Source organism: Lagenorhynchus albirostris, chromosome 10 (genome assembly GCF_949774975.1).
Source record: "Lagenorhynchus albirostris chromosome 10, mLagAlb1.1, whole genome shotgun sequence".
NCBI classification, from domain to species: Eukaryota; Metazoa; Chordata; class Mammalia; order Artiodactyla; family Delphinidae; genus Lagenorhynchus; species Lagenorhynchus albirostris.
In genome coordinates this window covers 26,946,285-26,967,588 of record NC_083104.1, presented here as the reverse complement: position 1 = coordinate 26,967,588, position 21,304 = coordinate 26,946,285, and the positions used below count along the sequence as shown (strand labels likewise).

At 42.8% G+C, this 21,304-nt stretch overlaps 1 protein-coding gene across 16 annotated transcripts in view; it reads right to left on the bottom strand.

Moving 5' to 3' along the window:
* The window catches only part of CADPS (calcium dependent secretion activator), a 479,657-nt gene extending 460,173 nt beyond the window's left edge, over positions 1-19,484 (bottom strand). For 13 of the 16 annotated variants that reach the window (XM_060163969.1, XM_060163972.1, XM_060163975.1 and 10 more), the window contains exons 1-2: positions 19,345-19,484; positions 19,047-19,242 (exon numbers count right to left, since the gene is read on the bottom strand). In XM_060163969.1, the coding sequence (XP_060019952.1) occupies positions 19,047-19,242; positions 19,345-19,484 (336 nt within the window). Of the gene's footprint in view, positions 1-19,046 lie in introns of all 16 variants that reach the window. The other 3 variants (XM_060163968.1, XM_060163967.1, XM_060163973.1) reach the window with 1 other exon arrangement.
* Positions 19,485-21,304: the final 1,820 nt, after the last annotated feature.

Genomic DNA, 21,304 nt, shown 5'->3' with positions numbered 1-21,304 from the left:
TCTCCTTCTCTGTCTCCATGTAGGTAATATAAATATGTTTTATGTGTAGCGTGGATGTCTTTGGGTGGTGGGATAAGGGGATTACTTTTAGCTCTACTTTACATATTTCCATATTATTTGATTTTTCTGTAATAAACATGTTTTACTTTTTTTTTTTTAACAGAAAAATATGTAAACTAGTCAACTTAAGTCAGACTAAGGAAGACTATTTCATTGAATTCATTTTACCATTTTAGTTATAATAAAAGCTAACCCTGTGGTCAGACATGATTTATATCTAATCAACAAACTTTATTTTTGGCCAAATTATACATGGAATTGGAAGGAAATAATTCTTATTTTGCTTCTCACATGATAAATAGGATTTTATTTCTACCTATGTCTGAATCTAAATATGCAAAATAAATCTGAGAGTTAAGGCCTGATAATTTGAGTCCTGGAACTCCTGTTTTGGAGAAATACAGCATGGATACACCAGTTTTGCCCGTACCTCAAAATTACTTACAGAACAAGAGAATTTGCTACCTTATTGGAAGTCCAGATAAAAGTTAGGCTCCCAGTCTGACTTAATGTTTTGGCTTTTTACTATCATCAGAAACTCAAGGTATTTCCATATCTCAACTATTTTACTATTTTCAGCCTTGGCTTCAGCCTAGCTCCTCAGTGTTTTTTTTGTTTTTTGTTTTTTTAATTGAAGTACAGTTGATTTACAATGTTGTGTTAGTTTCAGGTGTATAGCAAAGTGATACCACATCTTCTTTATCCATTCATATGTTGATGAACCTTTAGGTTGCTTCCATGTCTTGACTATTGTAAAGAGTGCTGCTATGAACACTGAGGTGCATGTATCATTTCAAATTATAGTTTTCTCCAGATATATGCCCAGCAGTGGGATTTCAGGATCATACGGTACCTCCATTTTTAGTTTTTTAAGGAACCTCCATACTGCTCTCCATAGTGGTTATACCAATTTACATTACCACCAGTCTTTAGCCAAACTCATCAAGAAAAAACGGGAGAGGACCCAAATCAATAAAATCAGAAATGAAAAAGAAGTTACAACCAACACCACAGAAATACAAAGGATCATCAGAGACTACCACAGCAACTATATGCCGATAAAATGGACAACCTAGAAGAAATGGACTAATTTCTAGAAAGGTACAATCTCCCAAGACTGAACCAGGAAGAAATAGAAAATATGAACAGACCAATTAAAAGTACTGAAATTGGGCTTCCCTGGTGGCGCAGTGGTTGAGAGTCCACCTGCCGATGCAGGGGACACGGGTTCGTGCCCTGGTCCGGGAAGATCCCACATGCTGCAGAGCAGCTGGGCCCGTGAGCCATGGCCGCTGAGCCTGCGCATCCAGAGCCTCTGCTCCGCAATGGGAGAGGCCACAACAGTGAGAGGCCCACATATCGCAAAACAAAAAACAAACAAAAACACATCGCAAAACAAAAAACAAACAAAAAAGTACTGAAATTGATTCTGTGATTTAAAAACTCCCAACAGGGCTTCCCTGGTGGCACAGTGGTTGAGAATCTGCCTGCTAATGCAGGGGACACGGGTTCGAGCCCTGGTCTGGGAGGATCCCACATGCCGTGGAGCAACTAGGTCCGTGAGCCACAACTACTGAGCCTGCGCGTCTGGAGCCTGTGCTCCGCAACGAGAGGCCACCATAGTGAGAGGCCCGCGCGCCGCGATGAAGAGTGGCCCCCGCTTGCCACAACTAGAGAAAGCCCTCGCACAGAGACGAAGACCCAACACAACCAAAAATAAATTAATTAATTAATAAACTCCTACCCCCAACATCTTCTTTAAAAAAAAAAAAAAAAACTCCCAACAAACAAAAGTCCAGGACCAGATGGCTTCACAGGCAAATTCTACCAAACATTTAGAGAAGAGTTAACACCTATCCTTCTCAAACTCTTCCAAAAATTGCAGAGAAAGGAACACTTCCAAACTCATTCTGTGAGGCTAACGTCACCCTGATACCAAAACCAAAGATACCACAAAAAAAGAAAATTACAGGACAATATTACCTCTGAACATAGATGCAAAAATCTTCAACAGAATACTAGCAAACTGAATCCAACAATACCTTAAAAGGATCATACACCATGATCAAGTGGGATTTATCCCAGGGATGTGAGGATTTTCCAATATCCGCAAATCAATCAATGTGATAATCACATTATCAAATTGAACAATAAAAACCATATGATCATCTCAGTAGATACAGAGAAAGCTTTTGATAAAATTCAACATCCATTTATGATGAAAACTCTCCAGAAAGCGGGCACAGAGGGAATATACCTCAACATAATAAAGTCCACGTATGAAAAACCCACAGCTAACATCATACTCAACAGTAAAAAGCTGAAAGCATTTCCTTTAAGATCAGGAACAAGACAAGGATGTCCAGTCTCGCCACTTTTATTCAACATAGTTTTGGAAGTCCTAGCCATGGCAATCAGAGAAGAAAAAGAAATAAAAGGAATACAAATTGGAAAAGAAGAAGTAAAATTATCACTGCTTGCAGATGACATGACACTCTACCAAGAAACTCCCAAAGATGCTACCAGAAAACTACTAGAGCTCATCAATGACTTTGGTAAAGTTGCAGGATAGAAAATTAATACACAGAAATCTGTTGCATTTCTATACACTAACAACAAAAGATCAGAAAGAGAAATTAAGGAAACAATCCCATTTATCATGGTTCTAATATGGTTGCCAGTAGCAGTGACAGCACGTTTCCTTGGTGTGTCCATCAGGAGAGGAGAAGTAAAACTTTTCTCCCAAGCATGAAATACAAGTCCTTACATTTAGTCTCACTGGATCAATTTAAGTCACGTGGTCACCCATGAACCAATTGCATTTTTAGTACAGTGTCGTGTGCTGATTGCCTTGGAGAAATCTCCATCTATTCCTGAAGCTAGGGATGGGGAAAAATAGTTACCTGAAAAAACTATAATTCTGTCTGGCATCAGGGCATGAATAACAAGTAGGTAACCAATACTGTCCACTAAAAATAACAATTTCTGGTATTTACAAGGTACAATTGAAAGTTTCATTTGAATCATCTCAATTGGCTTATCATACTGATTAAAATTCACTGGATAATTTGGGGGATTATCCATATCACTTTAATGATATGTTTTGCTTAAATGAGTTTGGGGTCATAGAACAAGTGTAAATTTTCACCCAAATTAACATAAATGTCTCACATTGCTGTTGTCCCCAAGGATCTGGCATTTTAAGTAGGCAGATAAATTTGGTGTAACTAAAATCAAAATAAATTACTGCATTCTCTACATACCTTTGTTGCTATCATATTTGTAAAAAATCTCTGTTAAGATTTTTACTGTAAATCCTAGGAGTGAATTGTTTTTGTTCCCAAACCATAGCTCAATGACAGATAATATTGAGTAATAGATTTTGCCAGAAACAAAGACTATGCCAGAGGAGAGTGATTAGAGAAATCCTTGTATAAAAGCATTTGGAAGGGTACACAAGCCAGAAACACACAGAGTTCTTACTGTAAGTGGAGAAGAGGAAAATGTTCTGGATCATAAATCACCCTCAATTTTGGTGTATACAATATGCAGAATGTTAAATTTGGTATGCTTTTCCATCAAGTCTTTTCGAACATGGTTGTTTATTGCCAGGTCATAAAAAGTAAACAGACACTTAATTTAGCATAATATTTAACTTATGCTGCAGCAGACCTACATTTCTTTCTTTAGTGAAAATGGATGGTTTTCTGCACACAGAGGTGACAGTAAGTGACTACTATGTTTTGCCCTCCTGTAAAGAGCTCAGCAGAGCCTTCCAACCCAAATCCTAATTGAATATTGACTAAAAGACAGATTTGAGCTCTCAGCCATAGAAATACGAAAAAAAAAGCTCGTTGGATCAAACAATAGACTCACAATTGTTTAGAACTGCTGCTTCGGTGGGGTAGGGGAAATGTGCTTCTGATTAATTAAAACACGTACAAATCTTAACCTGTGTCTGTTTACTCTGAAGGTCTATAATGCTGAATCATAACACACAGAAGTACCTAGGCTGCCTGAGGCGAGTAGATAGGAGAAAGAAATCCTTTTCTTCTCTCCATTGCCAGGCAAATAGAAAAGAAAGCTGGCAGGTAATGTAGGGTCATTGTCAAAGCTCATAGGAAGTAGTTTCTAACCTGGCCATGGAAAAATGCTGGAGCAAATTGTGTCCTTTGCAAATAAGACATTCTGCTTGTGTCGACATATTCTTTGGAAAATTTGAAGCTTCAGCTGCCTTATAGGAAAACATATCACATCTAGACAAGGTCAAGGCCAATCACTCCCCCAACCACCACCACCCCCCCACCGTTTGGCAATCGCTCAGATGTCTGCATTATCTGTGATGGGCCCTAGGCCTCAGTTTAGTGGTACTTCCATGGGAGCTACTCAGGGGTACAGGTCATTTTCAAAGGCTCCCGACTGCCTATCAAGTAAAGAACAACACACAAAGTCTACTAGTATTCAGTGTTTACCACTGCCTGGTCCCAACCTCTGTTTCCAATCTTATGCCTTGTATGTGCTCTTTGTTCTAGCTTTGTGTGGCTTCTGTGTCTTTGCTCATGCTCTCCCTAGAATACCTATTCTCCTGCCTCCCCGTATTCAAATACTACGTATTCCTCAGCTGCAGTGCACCCTCCTCCAGGAAGCCGACTGTGATCCTCCGGTAATTAATGTAGTGTCCTGAAGCTCTAAGATGTTGTCATAACCTGTTGACCCAGGAATACCTGAATCTTATCTTAGACCAAAATCACCCATCTTCTCAGGAGAATGATGCACACAGATGACACTGACAAATGGAAAATCAAATCCCTCTTTATTATGAGAACTTGGAAGACTTGGCCGGAGCACATAACCTTTCTTTACCCCTAGGCCTACATCCAAATTTACCACCTCTATTAACATGCGAAAGGTAGAAAAGAGGATAGTGCCCAACAATGTGCAGGAAGAAAAAAAAGACTACTGGGAACCTTGTGCTTCCCTTTCAATGTAAGGGACTCTGACCACTAATAAATATAGTCCAATATCTTTTCTGGAATCTTACCACTAATATCAGAATCTTTCCACTTGAGAACTGAGGAAGGGCGGCGAGTGTGAATGTACGCTACCCACCCACCTCCAGCACCACAGATGCCTGTGCAAACTGGGGTCAGTTTGGGGAATAGCATCATAGGGTGGTAGGGACAAGTTCAAGAATCTCCCCTAGTCCGGTTGGCACTCTTAGAAACGTTCTCTCCAGATCCCATAGCTGTACCACAAGCCAGGCCCCCTCCATTGCCCTCCTGTAGGCTTGATATAAACCTGAGGTTATTATGGGGCTCAGGCCCTCTTAGGGCCACATTAAGCTCCATGTGAATCCTTTAGGTCAACTGGACTGCGCAGTGGAATCACATGTACACTTTCTGAAATGACACCAGGTCCAGCTCTATGATCTTTGTTCAAGAGTCATTATGTCCTCCCCAATGTTATGCAGGAGTGTTTCTGCACCTGCACAGGAAGGTATCAGATACTGGTCACTGAAATTCAATATAATTTAAAGGGCAGGCACCTTGTTTTGCTTTTTTAAGATTTGTAAGAAGAGAAATGAACACTCATACCCCAAGCATTATGACAAATACATAAAAATTACTCTAATAAACTGCAGAGAAGGGTCAACAGTTGTTCTAATGGAATGCCTTTGAACTAGTGATTGAAGACACTTCTATACATAGGCAATAATTTTCTGAGATTTTCTACACATTTCCCCACAAAAATATAAAGATGATCTGCGTTGGATAAAACATTCAAGCCTAATACAAGACCTTCCTCACACTGTGAAGACATTTACACCCCTCCCTCCTCCACACTCTCCACACACTACGCTTAGATGAATCTCCTTAAAACCATTTAGTGGTCACGGCTTTGCTGTGCTCAGATTTTCAGTGGTTCTCCATGGCCTACAGGATAAAGTACCCCCGACCCCGCCCCACTCCTTCACACTGGTGGTGTTCCTCCACAGTCATGAACAAAACCTTTGTTCTTATTTCTTTTTATCCCCAATATTGGAATCTCACACAATCCTATTTGTTCAGACGTCCTCAGACTTGCTTTGCATTATCTCATCTCTGAATATATGCAAGTATCTTTCATTCCTCCCAAAATACATCACCTCCCCATCCTTTGATCTCAGTTAGTTTGAGGCTTAATTCAAATGTCACTTCCTCCATCAAGCCTGGTCAAAGCCTATTTTATCTGTTAAGCAATTGAGGCACAGTGACCAGAATCTCGAAATTTTCCAGGGGCCTAAAAAAAGTGCGAGATCTCAAATGAAATGTATTGTCTCCAAAATGTACAACTAAAACTGGACAACAAAATTAATAAATGTTTATTTAAATGACTTCCAAACATATGTCAACTTTATTGTTAAATTTAGAGCTCCTAAAATATCACTACAATTAACAACAATTGGTGAGGCTGGTTTTTTTTTCAGTTTGCCAAGGTTCCTATGAAGATATTATGATTCCTGAGAAATCATAGTCATTTATTAACCAAGTCATATAGACAAATAGTTTGAAAAGCAAGACTGAAAAAAATCCTTTTATTTTTTCATAATAAAAAAGATAAGTGGCTGTTGGAAGTGAGGTACATTTTAATATATTTGATATGAGACTTTCTAAAAACGTGAGTCACTATGACTTTCAAAAGTCTTCAGTGTCCCTGTGACTCCAAGACCAGCTCCGTGGTGGGAGGGCCCTAGATGTGTTCAGGAGGCCCAGGTTGGTGTTCTATGGCCCTGTGCAGCCAGCAGGACATCCCTGGACCCCACTCCCACTCCAAAGCAGGGAGTTAGAATACATACTCCACGTATGCAAAAAGCTTGTTTTAAAGAAGAAATGAGGTTATCTCAGTGAACTTGCTATAAATGGTAGGGAACGTTTATTACTTTAAGTAATCATGAATTCAACTGGCATAAATTCATGCATGAACTATTTACTGAGCACCTATCATGGTGCACCATCTACCGGACACTGGAGAATACTAAATGATCATCTCCGTAGAGCCAGGAGAAACAGGTGTACATTGAAGTAAGATGTGCCCAATGCCATAATATAATTAAAACAGCACAAGGTTAACAGTACCAGCTACAGTCAAACCGCCTGGACTCCAACCCACCTCTACCTCTTACTAAATGTGTGACCTAGTACAAGTTCCTTAACTACTTTGCCTCTTGGTTTCCTCATCTGTAGGGTTAAGAGGATTAGTACATATCTTATCAGGAATAAATGAGATGACGCTTATAAACTTACAGAACAGTGAGTATACAGAGTAAACATCCAATAAATAGTCACTATTCGTTCCTGTTCTTTTGAATGCCTAGGTGCCACTGTCTGCCTATGAGTGTGATGGACAAGATGGGAAGGGCTTTTCAAGCTGGAGGAAGAGCATGTGCAAAGACACTGTGGCACAAAAGAGCATATGATAATGCAGGGATGTTAAGGGCTTAACACAGGCTGAAGCCAAGGGTGTGTGCAGAATTGCAGGAGTTGAAGCTGGGTGGGGAGGAAGGACCCAGTTATGCCATGCAAATGAGTTTAGAGTTTATCCTGTGTAGGCAACAGAAAGCTGCAGAAGCATTCTGAGCAGGGAAAGGTCATGACTGGACTGGTGCTTCAGAATGATCACTACGGTAGACGGATGGAATGAGGGCAAGAAAGCAAGCAGAGAGAACAGTTAAAAGGTTATTGCAAAAGTCCATGCAAGCCATCATGAGGGCCTAAAGCAGGGCACCAGTGATGAAGAGGAGAAAGAGATGAAAACTTCATCAGGAGGAACATCAACAGGATGTGTGTATCCTTTGGTGGCAAGGACGCGATGACCAACAGTGAAGATCTGAAGTTGAGTTGTGCACTTCAGCCTTGAATAGCTTGGTTACATAGGAGCACCAGAACTGTAAGACAATACATTTATCTTCGTTGAGTTCGAAAATAGAGGGGGAACGAGTCTTAGTGAGAAATTCCACTGTTGAGTGGTCTGAGGACATCCTAGGGGAGATGTGATGGAGGCCAACGCTCTTCCAGGTGTAATGTGTAGAACTGTGCCATCTGTGACCTGCTCGTTACTGGTCTGCACCAAGATAAAGTGCTAGTACTGGAAATTACATCAACTCTATCATCAATCGGTTCAATTTAGCTGATACTTTTCTGTAGCAAGACTTTCTGGAAGAAAGCAGTGAGTTGATTTACATTCTAGTGCAAGTTCCTTATCTCGTTGTGGACCCATGACCAAACATTCACTGATTGCAGCAGTCTGAGACCACCCCTTCAGCAGCACTGATGTACGGATTTGAGGTCTGGTGAGAGGCCTGTCCTGGAGCCCCGGATTTGAGAATGCAAGTGTAGAGATGTCAGTAGCCAAAGCCATCATCAGTGGTGAGGTTGCTGAGAGACGGGACAGAGATGAGAAGAGGGCTATACTAGTTTGCTAGGGCTGCTGTAATAAAGTACCACAAACTAGGTGGCTTAAACAACAGAAATTTATTGTCTTACAGCTGTTGGCAGGGTCGGCTCCTTCTGAGGGCTGTAAGGAAGAATATACTCCATATCTGTTCCCTAGCTTCTGGCCATCTTTGGTGTTCCTCCCCTGTAGAAGAATCACCCCAATTTCTGCCTTCCTTTTCACATGCTGTTCTCCCTGTGTCCTTGTCTCTATGTCCAAATTTCCCCTCTCAATAAGGACACAAGTTATAATGGATTAGGGTCCACCCTAATGACCTCATCTTAACTAATTACATCTGCAAAGACCTTATTTCCAAATAAGTCCCTATTCTAAGGTACTGGGGGTTAGGACTTCAATGTATGGATTTTGGGGGGACATAATCACCCATAAAAGTGAGCCAAAGATGAAGACCTGAAAAAATATTTAAGATTCAGACGCTTACCACATCCTGCCTTACACTATGAGCTCTCTGTTCAGTGTTGATGTACCTCAACTTCTCAAGCAGACTGATAGGTTCTTAGAGATCAGGAAAGCTGTCTAAAATGTTTTTCCATATTTTGCCTACAGGATTTAGTGAGTTTCTTTTATGTAGAAGTGGTTCAAAACAATGTCGTCTGATGATGTATAACAAACAAAAATTGAATATGGAAGAGCCCCCAAGAACTGTTTTGAACACAGTATGTTGTGACACGCTGCCTTATAGGCAACAGTTGCTGTACTTGTCAGAAAAATCGCCAAAGGAGATGTTCAAGATATATTTTAACTCATTTGCTTAAACAACTCTATGCCTACCATCCACACCAAAAGGCTGTTCCCCTGCATGGGCAACAGAAGGCATAATTATTTGCAAGAATTTTCAGTGTTTTCCCTGTGCTTTCTTAAGTGGCACAGTATCTTCTCTGTACCACTGTGCATATTCTCCAAAATCCCATTGTCTTTCTGAAAGCACTACAGCCCCTGGAGGGTTTGAAACTTAGCATGTACTCCCCAAAAACTTAGGGATTAAAAAAAGAAGTTAACTGCAAAGTATCTCAAAACTTTCCTACCGCATGAAGTGGTCCTGAAAACCACCACATGGACAGGTTGCATTTTCCTCCCATAGGCTCTAGAGGACATCAATATATTATCAGTTTATTCCATGTCTCTCAATTTTAGAAGGGTAGCCGGAAGCTTGGAACACTTAGGGGTTTGATAATTCAATTTATTTTTCAAACTTCTCAAATGTTTGCTCTCCTTGTTAAAATGAAAGGAATGGCTTAGCAAAGGTAATTTTCCCTTTGACTAGTGAAAGGCATCAGAAAAATCCATACCTAAGCAGTTTTTCTTTACAGATATTTCACCCCCATCTTATATTCTTATTACCACATCCAATATGCGATAGCACTACAGTCATTATTTATATTCTAACTACACTCTGAACGGACTTTAAACAGCTTACAGTGAGAGAAAACAGTGCCAAAATCCCATAAGAGAATAAAAGTAGAGAAAAGAAGCATATTTACTTATGTCTAAATACGTAGAACTTAGATTCTATTACATAACTTTGGCAATATTGAGATTGCTAATATTTTCAACAGCCTAACTTTCGTTAGTGCTATTGACTGCTCATTATTTTGTTTTCTTCAGAAAGAATTAAGTCAAATAAAACATATGCCCAATATGGAGATTTAGTTCTCACCTTGGCTTAAAGTTTGGTCACTTAAACATGCACTACGGTGATTCAAGTTCAACTGAGAGTCAGCCACTGCAAGGAATTCATCACTGCTTATGGTCTTTGAAAGAAGCTTTCCTCTATAACAGATCTCGAAATTTGTCAGTTGTTGGTATAAATAAACCAGACTGGGAGGTGACTGATGGTATGTTTCTGCAACATGAATTATTTTGAAACCATGGGGTAACTGGATTACCCTCCATGGTTTCCAGTAAGAAGCTTTTGTAAAAGTATGTGAGTTGTGTCTCCATGAGAGAGGCAGACTGTATTTAAGAGCCCTTCATGTCCTCTCCATAGAAACTTCCTAGGAAATAAAGCATCAGCGCAGAATTTCAACAATGTCTACAAGCACCTACTATGTTCCAGGCACTGTTTCAGGAGATGGGGAATCAAAGAGGAATAAAATGTGGTCCCTGTCTTTGGGATTCCTACAGTCTAGTGGGAAAGAGGCACTCACAGAAAAGGTAATTTAAATATAATGTATAGGAGGAAAAGGAGCAATAGACGAGGGAATTAAGGTAGCATTTACCCCAACATAAAGATTTAGGTAAGGTTTCTTGAAGGAGGTAACACCTGAGTTAATTAAGAAACAAACAAGAGCAAATCAAGTGAAGACAAGTGAGAAAGATGTTCTAACAGAAGGAAGAGCATGAAAAAAGGTATTGTAGTTTGAAATAGCATGGGGGCATTTGGTGGACAAAAATGCAACGATACCATTATTGCTACTAGGTCACAAAACTGACCAGGGATTTGAACCAGAGACTGATGGCCTGCAGAGTTAATGAAGTGTCTCAACAAAAGAGAAATAGGGATGTATTGTACCCTCAACCCCATCTATTCTGTAGACAATGCTATCATGGTAACCATTGCCTTCTGGGTTGGCTTATATGTCAATAATGATGATCAGGATGATGATATCAGTAAGGCTTACTCTGGTCAGAACTTCACATACAGCCCTTTCACAAACAAAAATAACACAAAATTGCACATATCAACTTAGCAATAACAAGAACAAACACTTACATACCACTTACCACAGGCCAGGCATTGTTCTAAGAGCTCTACTGTATTATCTCACTGAATTTTCACAGGAACTCAATGATGGAGCTACCATTACTATCCCCACTTTACTGATGAGTAAACTGAGCCACAGAGAGTTTAAGTAAGCTGCCCCAAATCACAGAGCCAGTTTGGGGTATATCCAAGAAAGCAAACCTAGGCATTCAAGTTTCAGAGTTTATGCTTTTAACCACCGTCCTTCACTACCCATCGCATGTCCAAAGCAATGACCAGACTTTGAGTCATTGACTGACTTTATGCCCTTTTCTTTACCTGCTAACAACAGAGAAGTAATTCTGTTATATGCTTGGACTTACAAAAGAAAACATAATAAGGTAATTGTGACAGCCTTCCAATTCTGCAGAAACTATAAATCTGATCCCAACAGAGAAACTCTTGCCAGAGACAGGGAACACAGAGTTCCAAATTCTAGATCTTTTTCTTGGATGCATTACAGAGGCCAGGGTCAGACCATCAATATCTGAGCAGCAATGGCAAGAAGAGACAGTGTTGGCAAGAACCAGATAGCTGGTGTCCTAACAACCATATACATATGATGTTCCTTTAGAACAAGCATAATTTTAGTTAAAAGTGATTAACATTCCATTATTTAAGTGATGGCTGGTAGTCTTATTTCTATTTCTTCTTGCAGACTCATAAAAACTCAGCCTCAGCTTTGCTACATCTTCCAATTATAAGAGAAGCCAGAAATATACATTTTACATGAAATAACTTGAAAGCTTTAAATACTGAGAATTCAAAAATTTGAAAAATACATTTTAGACAAAACAAAATATATATTGTGTCAGTTTCATCCCATAGGCTGAGTCTCTTGTGTATTTCTGTAGCCTTATCATCTTTTAAGATCTCACCTCCTCATCTAAAAAGGTAGACATAGTGAATTTTATGTCAGATTCTTTGAAGACAATGCCTTACTTTGCAATGTGAAAACATACCAAATACAAGTTTGAATGAAATTATAAGTCGATAATTAGTAACCTCATTTCCCAGAAAGAAATATCAACTATTACATGCAGAGGTGAAAGTAGAGATTATTTGAGGCTTCCCTATCCCCTCTTCATAAGGCAGATGAAGAAATTACACCAGAGACAGACAATGACTTTCCCACAATCAGTGGTTTATTAATGGTAGAGTTTGAGCTCAAACACAAGTTTCAATACATAACCTTTCTCCTCATCAGCCAGCTTTCTTTATTCTGTCAAGGAAGTCATTTGAACTCCTAGATCCAGCCATGCCGGCAGTCAATCACCCTGCACTGGATTTTTCAATTACAAGTACCAGTAAACCTTTCCCCTCCCCCTTATTTTCCTAATGATGTAGCCACTTCGGTTGGGTTTCTGTCACTTGCAACCAAAAGAATGAGACTATTAGTCCCAGAAACAATGACTCCTTTCCACATTCCTGCTACATCATGCTCTTCTCCAAATGGGAATACTTGCCTTTCTTTAGGCTTACACAAATCATACAAATTTTTTAAGACCTAGTGACACTGAGCAGGATCCTGTGGGGCTCCTGGGCATGGAAGCCTTTCTGTGGCCCCCATTTCTGGTTTGAAGGGAATAGGCTTCAGCCTCCATGATCTTCCCTGATTTCCAAAGGTCAGGTTCAAACAGTTGCTAATAAGGGAAGGGAGGGGATGCAGAGACAAGGGAGGGGCAGCCAAGAAACAATAGTGCAGCCTTGGGACAGGGTCCTGGTTCTGACTCAAGAGATACACATAACAGTATCTTTGAACTCTCCTGCAGAACTAGAACCCCCCAACAAATGGAAGATGTTATCTACTTGATGAAGCATTCTTCATTCCAGAGAGAAGACCTGAGGCCAGATTAAAGGAATACAGGCCCTACACACACCCTGATCCTTATCAACAACATGCCACCACCACCCCCCCAACCATTGCTATAAAGCTCCTCACCAAATTCCCCCCCCGGTTGGGACCCACAGTTTCGTAGGGCACGAGCCCACTGTGTCCCCCTTTGCCTGGCAAAGCAATAAAGCTATTCTTTTCTACTTCACCCAAATGTCTGTCTCTGAGATTCGATTTGGCACCAGTGCACAGAGGCTGACTTTTCGGCATCACTAACCCTACTATTATATCCAATCCTGTGTGTGTGTGTGTGTGTGTGTGTGTGTGTGTGTGTGTGGGTGTGGGTGTGGGTGTGGGTGTGTGTGTGTGTGTGCGCATACATACTCTCTGTCCCCCTCCCCTACTTTAGTATTTGTAATCAGCATCTTACAATTAAACACTATCTTATTCTCAATTTATTTGGTATCTTCCAAACTAGAACATAAGCTGACAGTTCAGAAGCATATCTCAAAGCTATCTTCTGGTTCTGCCACGAAGCCAGAGAGGGAACTGGTCTTTTTTAGAACTTAGCTTTACGTTAGTAGAACTCTCCTGATCATTCCAACTTAAGTTGTATAGACACCGGGCCCCCAATACTGGTTATATTTCAATGTGATGGCCTATGGTTGTGTATTAAACTTGCTTTTGCCAGAAAAAGACCTTGGAATCATTTGACGTTTACCACTTTACACAGTACAACTTTTTAGGAATGAAAGATTTAATTTCCTTTGTTCTTCAGTCCAGTTTTAGGGACGCAAAAGGCTATTCCAAGTGTGTAATGAGGCAAAAACTTCTCTTATTACGTTTTTGGTAAACTGCATCTTCAAAATGTCTCTACTTGTACCAGTGCCTAACAGTTCCTGCCCATTGCATCAAGAAGATTGGGGAGGAAATGCCAAAAAGCATATTGAAAGAATTCAATTCTTTCCCTGAAGCAGAGAAAAACATATAATTCTTTTTGAAGGAATCCTGGGTTGAACAGTCATTTAGTTTTCTCAAAAGGTGAGAATATTTTATTTTTTTAAATGCAAATTGTATGTTGCCCTGACAAACAACCCTTCAGAACTTTGAATAGTGGATCTAACCCAAGTGCCTCAAAGCACATCTGAAAGCATGAATCACCATTATTGATTTAAAATACACACACTCACACACATATATAGTTCCCTAGCACTAGGTCTTAAATTTTACGAAAGTTATGGGTTTTTGAGTCATAAGTGAACAACAAAGTCAAAGAAGTTAATGAATAAAGAAGGAATTTCTCTGGCTAACAGTGACTCAATGTTAGCCATAATTTTAGGGCAAAATATAAGCTGAATCACATGGAAATGAGTAACTTGAACTTACAACACATTTGGCCTAGTCAACAGTTCTCTTGAATGAAGAATTCACATAGAACTGACACAACTTTAGGATTGCCCCTTTCTCTCATCACATACATACAGACACACATGTATACACACCTGCATATGCACACATAATATTCATTTTGGACCTTTGTAACCCAGGCGTTCCTAGCTAACTAAAAAAAAAAAAAAAAAGGCAAAAAAACTAGTCATGTCAATTACACAGAATTCTTTACAGTGCCTGCTTTTACATTCCCTCAGGAACACCTATAAGTAGCTAGTTCACATGAGGTAGCCACTCATCACCATTACTACATAACTTAGAAACATATGGTGTAGCTCTGCCATGCCAACTTCTAGGTATTCACTCTAGCATTCTGACAAAAGAAGAAAAAACAAGTTCAGAACTGTTTTTCAAACTGTCATTTATCAGCTGCCGAAACATACATGGTGAGAGTCTGATGACTAGGTTTTTGTTGCGGTCATAAATTATCATCACCTCCATGTTATATTTAGATTCACAGTAGTACAAGGAAAATATACCTACAAATGATAAAATATTGAAACCGAGCAAAACCCTGTGCGGCTCCCAGGTACAAATGCTTTCTGTGTCCCCCTTTTCTTGTTTGTAGGAAATAGGCTTCACTTAACCTCTATGACCTTCCCTGAGTTCCAAAGGGCAGGTTCAGTTGCTAATCAGGGAAGGGATGGGATGCAGAGACAAGGCGGGAGCAGGCAAGAAACAAAAATGCAGCCTTGGGTCAGGGTCCTAGTTCCTCCTCAAGGAATTTGTAACACTACCCTGGAGCTCTTTTGCAGAACTAAGGCCCACACCCAGGTGGAGGAGGGCAACTTTTGGCGGAGCACAAGATTCCGGGAGCACCGCCCTGTTACATCACCACCAACCAACCAGAAGAAAGTCACACACCCTGCAGCCCTCACCCCAAATTCTGCCTATAAAAACCTCCCTCCAAACCAACAGGGATTTCGGGATTTTTGAGCATAAGCCATCCTGTTCTTCTTGCTTGGCTCTGCAATAAACCCTTCTCTGCTCCAAATTCCTACATTTCCATTTATTTGGCCTCACTGTGCCCCGGGCACACAAACTTTGTTCGGTAACGGTATGTTTTCACATAGTCTGTTTCGAGTCCCCTCTTTTAAGTGGGAAGAGTGTTAGAAAGTCTAGGCATTCTCTTTCCCAGTAAAAGTAAAACCGAAGTAATTAACTATCAGAATGATCCAGCAACAGCACCTTTTTCCTCTACTTCCCAAGTGTTCTGAGCTAAAATACTTTTTTTTCCCCCAGCTCAAACCGCACAGAAAGACTGACAACAGTCTGCTGTTGAGATTTACCAGCTAACAGCCCATTTCTCTCCTTCATACTCTTTATGAAGTTAGTGCTTAAACGATTATTTTGCCCATGTTGACTACTTGGTAGGTGCCCAAAGGGGGAGGGGCAGGTCTTTCTCAACTCAAATAGAAATAATCCTGAGTAAAGAAGTACACGAGACATGCTATCTCTTCTATTTTTCATTTTAGAATATTCCTGGCCAGTGTTGTATATTAAAAAGATAGGATGAGAGAACTCCATGCGTAAATTCCCACTCTTTCACCTGTCTACACAGTGCTTTAGGCAAATTACAAAACCTCTCTGAGTCTCAGCTTTCTTTTCTAAAAATGAGGATGTAATTCCTAAAATATGAAGAGAACTTAAAATGATCTAAGAACAGAAATAGGAAGTTAGGTAAAAAACTAAGGAAATTTAAATAAACTGTAGATTTTAGTTAACAACTATGCGTCGCTATTGGTTCTTTAATTTTAACACATGTACCATACTGCTGTAAGATAATTATAGGGGAAAACTGCGTCTGGGTTGTATGGAAACTCTCTGTACTCTTTTCTCAATTTTTCAGTAAATCTAAAACTCCTGAAAAACTAAAGTCTATTTTTTTTAAATGACCTAAGGTACGTGCCTTGCACATAGTAGGTACTTGAAAAATGGCAGCCAGTGTTAATGACATAGACTATTTGGTTTCATAAAGTCTATTAAACTCTGTACAGTATGACCTTTCCCCCCCAACTTTATGGAGCTGTAATTGACATAGAACACTGTGTAACTTTAAGGAATACAGCATAAGGATTTGACGATATGACCTTTTCCGCAGTTCAGCAATTCTTTTTCATAGGCAGTTCTTTCTCTACCCGGCCCCATGCCACTCTATTCCCTTTCTCTACATCATTTTTCCTCTTTTTCTAGTTCATCCATTTCTATTCTACTACAAACTCACATTTACAACTAGTTTTTATTTCTCCAAGACTCAAAGTTCAAGCTTTCTACTTGGAGAAAAATAGCAGAACAGCTTTTTCCAGAAAGGCACAAAACACTTAAAGATATAGTAATGGGGAGAACTTGTTTTCTGTTGTAATAAAGAGATAGATATTCAGCTTCCCAGTATAGACAACAGCTGTGAGGCAGCTTTGCCGGGATATGTATTTAGTATGCTGCAACAACTAAAAATAGTTTGACCAAATGCCAGTGTTATCAATCTGTCCTGGAGTCCGTCTGATATTAAGGTCATGTGTAAAAACAGAACTCACTTGCCCCTCAAAACCACAGCTTTGAATGGATCCAGGTAAAACATACCAAATCAGATCAGAAAAACTAGCCTCATGACAATCTTTCTCAGGTGGCTGAAGGTTCTGTTTAGAAGAAATGGGTCTTCATGAGAATGGATTTCTTTCCCCATTGTGGTGCTGGGATTTCAGCCTCTATTGGAAGGACAGAGCTATAGAGCCTTTTGACTGATAAAGGGAAGTTTGTTTTTTAACTTTTAAGTGACAACAGTTTTCATTGCCAAAAGAACAGGACATCTTTAGCGGGTGCTGTTAATAATGGGATAGATTTTGGAGACGGAATTGCCCCTGCTATAAAGACACAATTACCAAAATAATTCCAACCTGAAACTTGAAATATCAGGCCCTGTGGACCCAAACCCAACCTTAAAAGAATATCCAAAAACTTGTACTGTTCGGAGAATACTTTTGCTCTACTGTAGTTCAAAATCCTCGTTGAAAAAGCAAGGGACCACTGATGGGGGTTTGAGAGTGCAGTGTGTAGCCCACCTGCTCTTTCTCAACCAGGAAATGAGTTTTATTTCTAATAAAACTGATACCCAAGCTTGTGACAGCCGAAATAAATCATCAGCTCTGGGTGGTGTGTGTACGTATACAAGCAAAGCAAACAGAGAAATCTGTGCTAACTCAAGATAAGGGTAGATAAATATAGGAAAACCCAGCAGTCTACTACAGGCAGCACGTAATTCAGTCTCAAATGGCAGCAACCGAGAAATTCACTATTTTAAGAAATTGGTCTCCTAACCTCGATGGGGTTACAGCTGGCTTTAATCACCCCTCACACCGCCCCTCTAGGGGCTTCACTGGTTTTTCTTAGTCCAGCTGCTGCAGATTCATCTAAAACAGACAGAACGGGATGCTTTCTTCGTTCACTCACTGCAGCTGGGTACCTGACCCCTTCTCTCCTGGGCCGACGCCCTCGACCTGCATTAACTAACCCCTCCTTTCTCTGGCTGGAGAACAGGTGATAGAAATAGACACTTTTTACACATCAAAGGCAGCCCAGAGCCTCCTCAGCTTTGCCAGCCTCAGACACAAAAAGCTTTTGATGCTTATAACTGCGAGGCTTTTTCCAGCTGCACTTTATCAAGCTAGCAGCGCCAGGGCTTGGAGGGCCTCGCAGAACCAGAAGGTGGCGGCGAAGTCACCTTGGGAAAAGAAGGGGGTCAGAGGGGGGAAGGCAGAAGGGGCGTGCCCCTGCTCTGGGGTCAGTGAGCAAGGGGAAGGGAGATTGGAGGGAAGCCCAGCCAGAGTGAAGCGATGTCCAAGGACCCCCGAGGCGACCCTAATAGGTGATCAGCTGACCCAGGCGGAGGGAGGAGGAGGGTGCCCTTCGCAGCATCACGGGAAGCTTCGCCTTCTGGGCTCGCTTCCTCCCGCCTGCCCCTGCGGTTGCTCTCTGCCAGCGTTAGCCTGAGAGCGGCTCGGAGGCGCTCTACTCGCTCCGCACCGGAGCCCCCCCTCTGCCGGGTGCCCCCGCCCGCCCAGCGCACGCCCAGGAGGGCGGGCCGGGAGTTGAGCGCAGCCGCCCGGCGCCGGAGAGTGCTGGGAGCCCTGCAAGCAAGCCAGGCCTCTCTGGGCGCCGCGGGCTGCAAATCACTCCCCGAGCCTCCCGGGCCACAAAGCGGGACTTGCCCGCCTCGCTCCCCGACAGGAAGGCCGGGCACTGGATGCTGCGCTCCAGGCTCCTTGCCGGGCCCGGGCAGCTCCTGGCGCGCTCCGGGCTGGGTTGGGCCAGGCCCAGCCGCGGAGAGGGGGCCTCGTAACCCCTTCCCCCGGGCGCGGTCTCCTCTGCCTCCAGCTCCTCCTCGCCAGCTGCGCCGCCAGCTCCCATTGTGCGCCCCGCCCGCCTGGCGACATCCCGGCGCTACTCGCTGGGCCTCCCAGGCGCACCTACCTTCTGCTGCCGGCGAGCCATATCGGTGGGCTGCTTGGCGTTGAAGGGGTAGGCGATGCAGCGCATCACGAACACGTAGAGCTGCAGCCTCTTCTTCCTCTCCTCCTCCTCTTTCTGCAGCCGTTCCAACTCCTCCTTCTCCTTCTCGCTCGCGACCGACGGGCTGGGGCTGGAGGGCCGGCCGCCACCGGCGCGGCTGCTGGGCTGCAGCCCCCCGGCCCCGCCGCCGCCGCTCGCGCCGCTGCTCCCGCCGCCGCCGGCGCCAGCTCCGGCCCCGGCGCCGCCGCCGCCCCCCAGCCCGGCGCCGCCGCCCGAGCCTTCGCTGGTGCGGCTGGGAGACAGGCGCGCGCCGGACGCGGCCGAGCCGAGCACATCCTTGCCGCTCTCCTCCTCCAAGATCTCGTCCGATTCCTCTTCGCTGGATGAAGGGTCCAGCATGGTGGCGCCTGGGGAGGGGGGTCCCTGGAGCCCCTGGCTTGGGGTGCAAAAGGTGGGGGGCGCTGGAGGCAGCTGGGGGTCGGCTCTCCCGGATGGCCGCTTCTCCCCAAATCAGGGAGCGAGCGCGCTGCTGCTCAGCCTCGGCCGCCGCGACTGCTTCCTCCGCCCGGCGTTCGAGAGCTGGGCTCAGACTCAGAAGCACGAGGGGAGGAGGGGGAGGGAGGGTTGCGTCCGTGGACCCGAGGTGGGCAAGGGGGAGAGTCAGTTGCGAGCCCCGAGCCCGCAGCCGGATGCCATCTGCAGCCGCTGAAGGAGGCGCCTCCAGAAAAGATGCCGAGTGTTGCAAGCTGTCGGTGCAGCCTAGAGCCGAAGAGGCATCTTGCCGATTGGGGAGGGAGCGGCGCTTACGTGTTTATTGGCTTAACTCTCCCCTGTCCGCGGCGTAAGGGTGGCTGCAGAGGGCTGGAGCGGGGAGAGCGCAGAGCATCCCCCAAAGTCTCAGAGCTTCCGTACTGACCCTAATGCTTTCCCGCTCTCCTCACTCCCACCCCTTTGTGGATAATTTCCTCCTTGATGCCCAGCTCTCCTGGCCTGACCTCTCTCCCCCTCCCGCGGACAAAAAGTTCTTGCGGGAGGAGGAAATAGACAAACCAGTGATGACTTTTTGTCATCGAAGAGTAGGCTGTTGGAGACTCTTAATTCAGAGGTCTCACTAAGAGGAAGTCGGCGAGATCTTATACGCGAAAGAAAGAGGCTATTTCCTATCCCCAGCTTTCTTCACACTTGGGACACGGGGGCAGTGGGGCTGCGCAGCCTATTTGTCCCACCTGTGTAAACTCTGATGCCAGCGATTTCCATACGCCCACCCTCATTAAGACACAGGTGAATGCAATTCTGAGCGGATTGGCGTATCGACCATGCAGCTCAACTATTTAAGTAGAACCCCCCCCCCGCCCCTGCTTACTCTGCCTTCTTCAATTCCAAGAACTGGTGATACTTTATGCTGAGGTGAGCCTACCGTAGAAACAGAAGGGTTTCTGGTTGCTGAGCCCTTCCTCCATATGGCTCGCTGGAAGATCTGGGTGGAGGATTGGGGACCCCAAGATCAGACAAAGATACCCTAAGAACTGAGAGCATCAACATCTAATGCGTTTACTCTGTCGCGCAGTCTTCCTTCCTGCTTCTCCGTTATCTATTAATTCAAAGCAGCAGATGGTGCTTTCCTTCTCCCTGCTCCTTTCACTTAAGCCAAAAAACCCAGCTCACGGGGGAGCTGGCCAGCGTGCTGAATCTTATCAGCGACAGGCAGATGGATTGAAAACAAACCAACACCTTTTACCCTTTGATCTTAGGCTATCTAGAGACCTGTCTTGGCTTTTCCTCACCCCATCTCCTACATTTATGTATTTTCAGTGCTCTAATTATTCGTAGGTACTCGTGGGAGTTATTGTTAAAGTGTAGTACGAATTTAAAGTGTATATCACATCTGTCTTTATGTATTTTAAAATTTACCATGAGTTTTACTGTAGGCTTTGATACTCAAAGGAAGTTTTCTAGCTAGTCTGTTTGAGACCTAAAAATGAATTTAAAACAACTAGCTCCACATTAATTCCAAAATCCTGTTTAAATTTTTTTAATTAAGTAATATATACATGGCTCATACTTGACTTCACCACCATACTCACCTCAAGGACAAAACTTTTGTGGTCATCATGCATTCTGTATCAATTTAAAATAAGTAATCCAGCAACATGGAAAGTGTTATATTTTGGCAGTTCTCACTTTTAAATTTTTTCTAAAGAAGTAAAAGATGTTCAAAT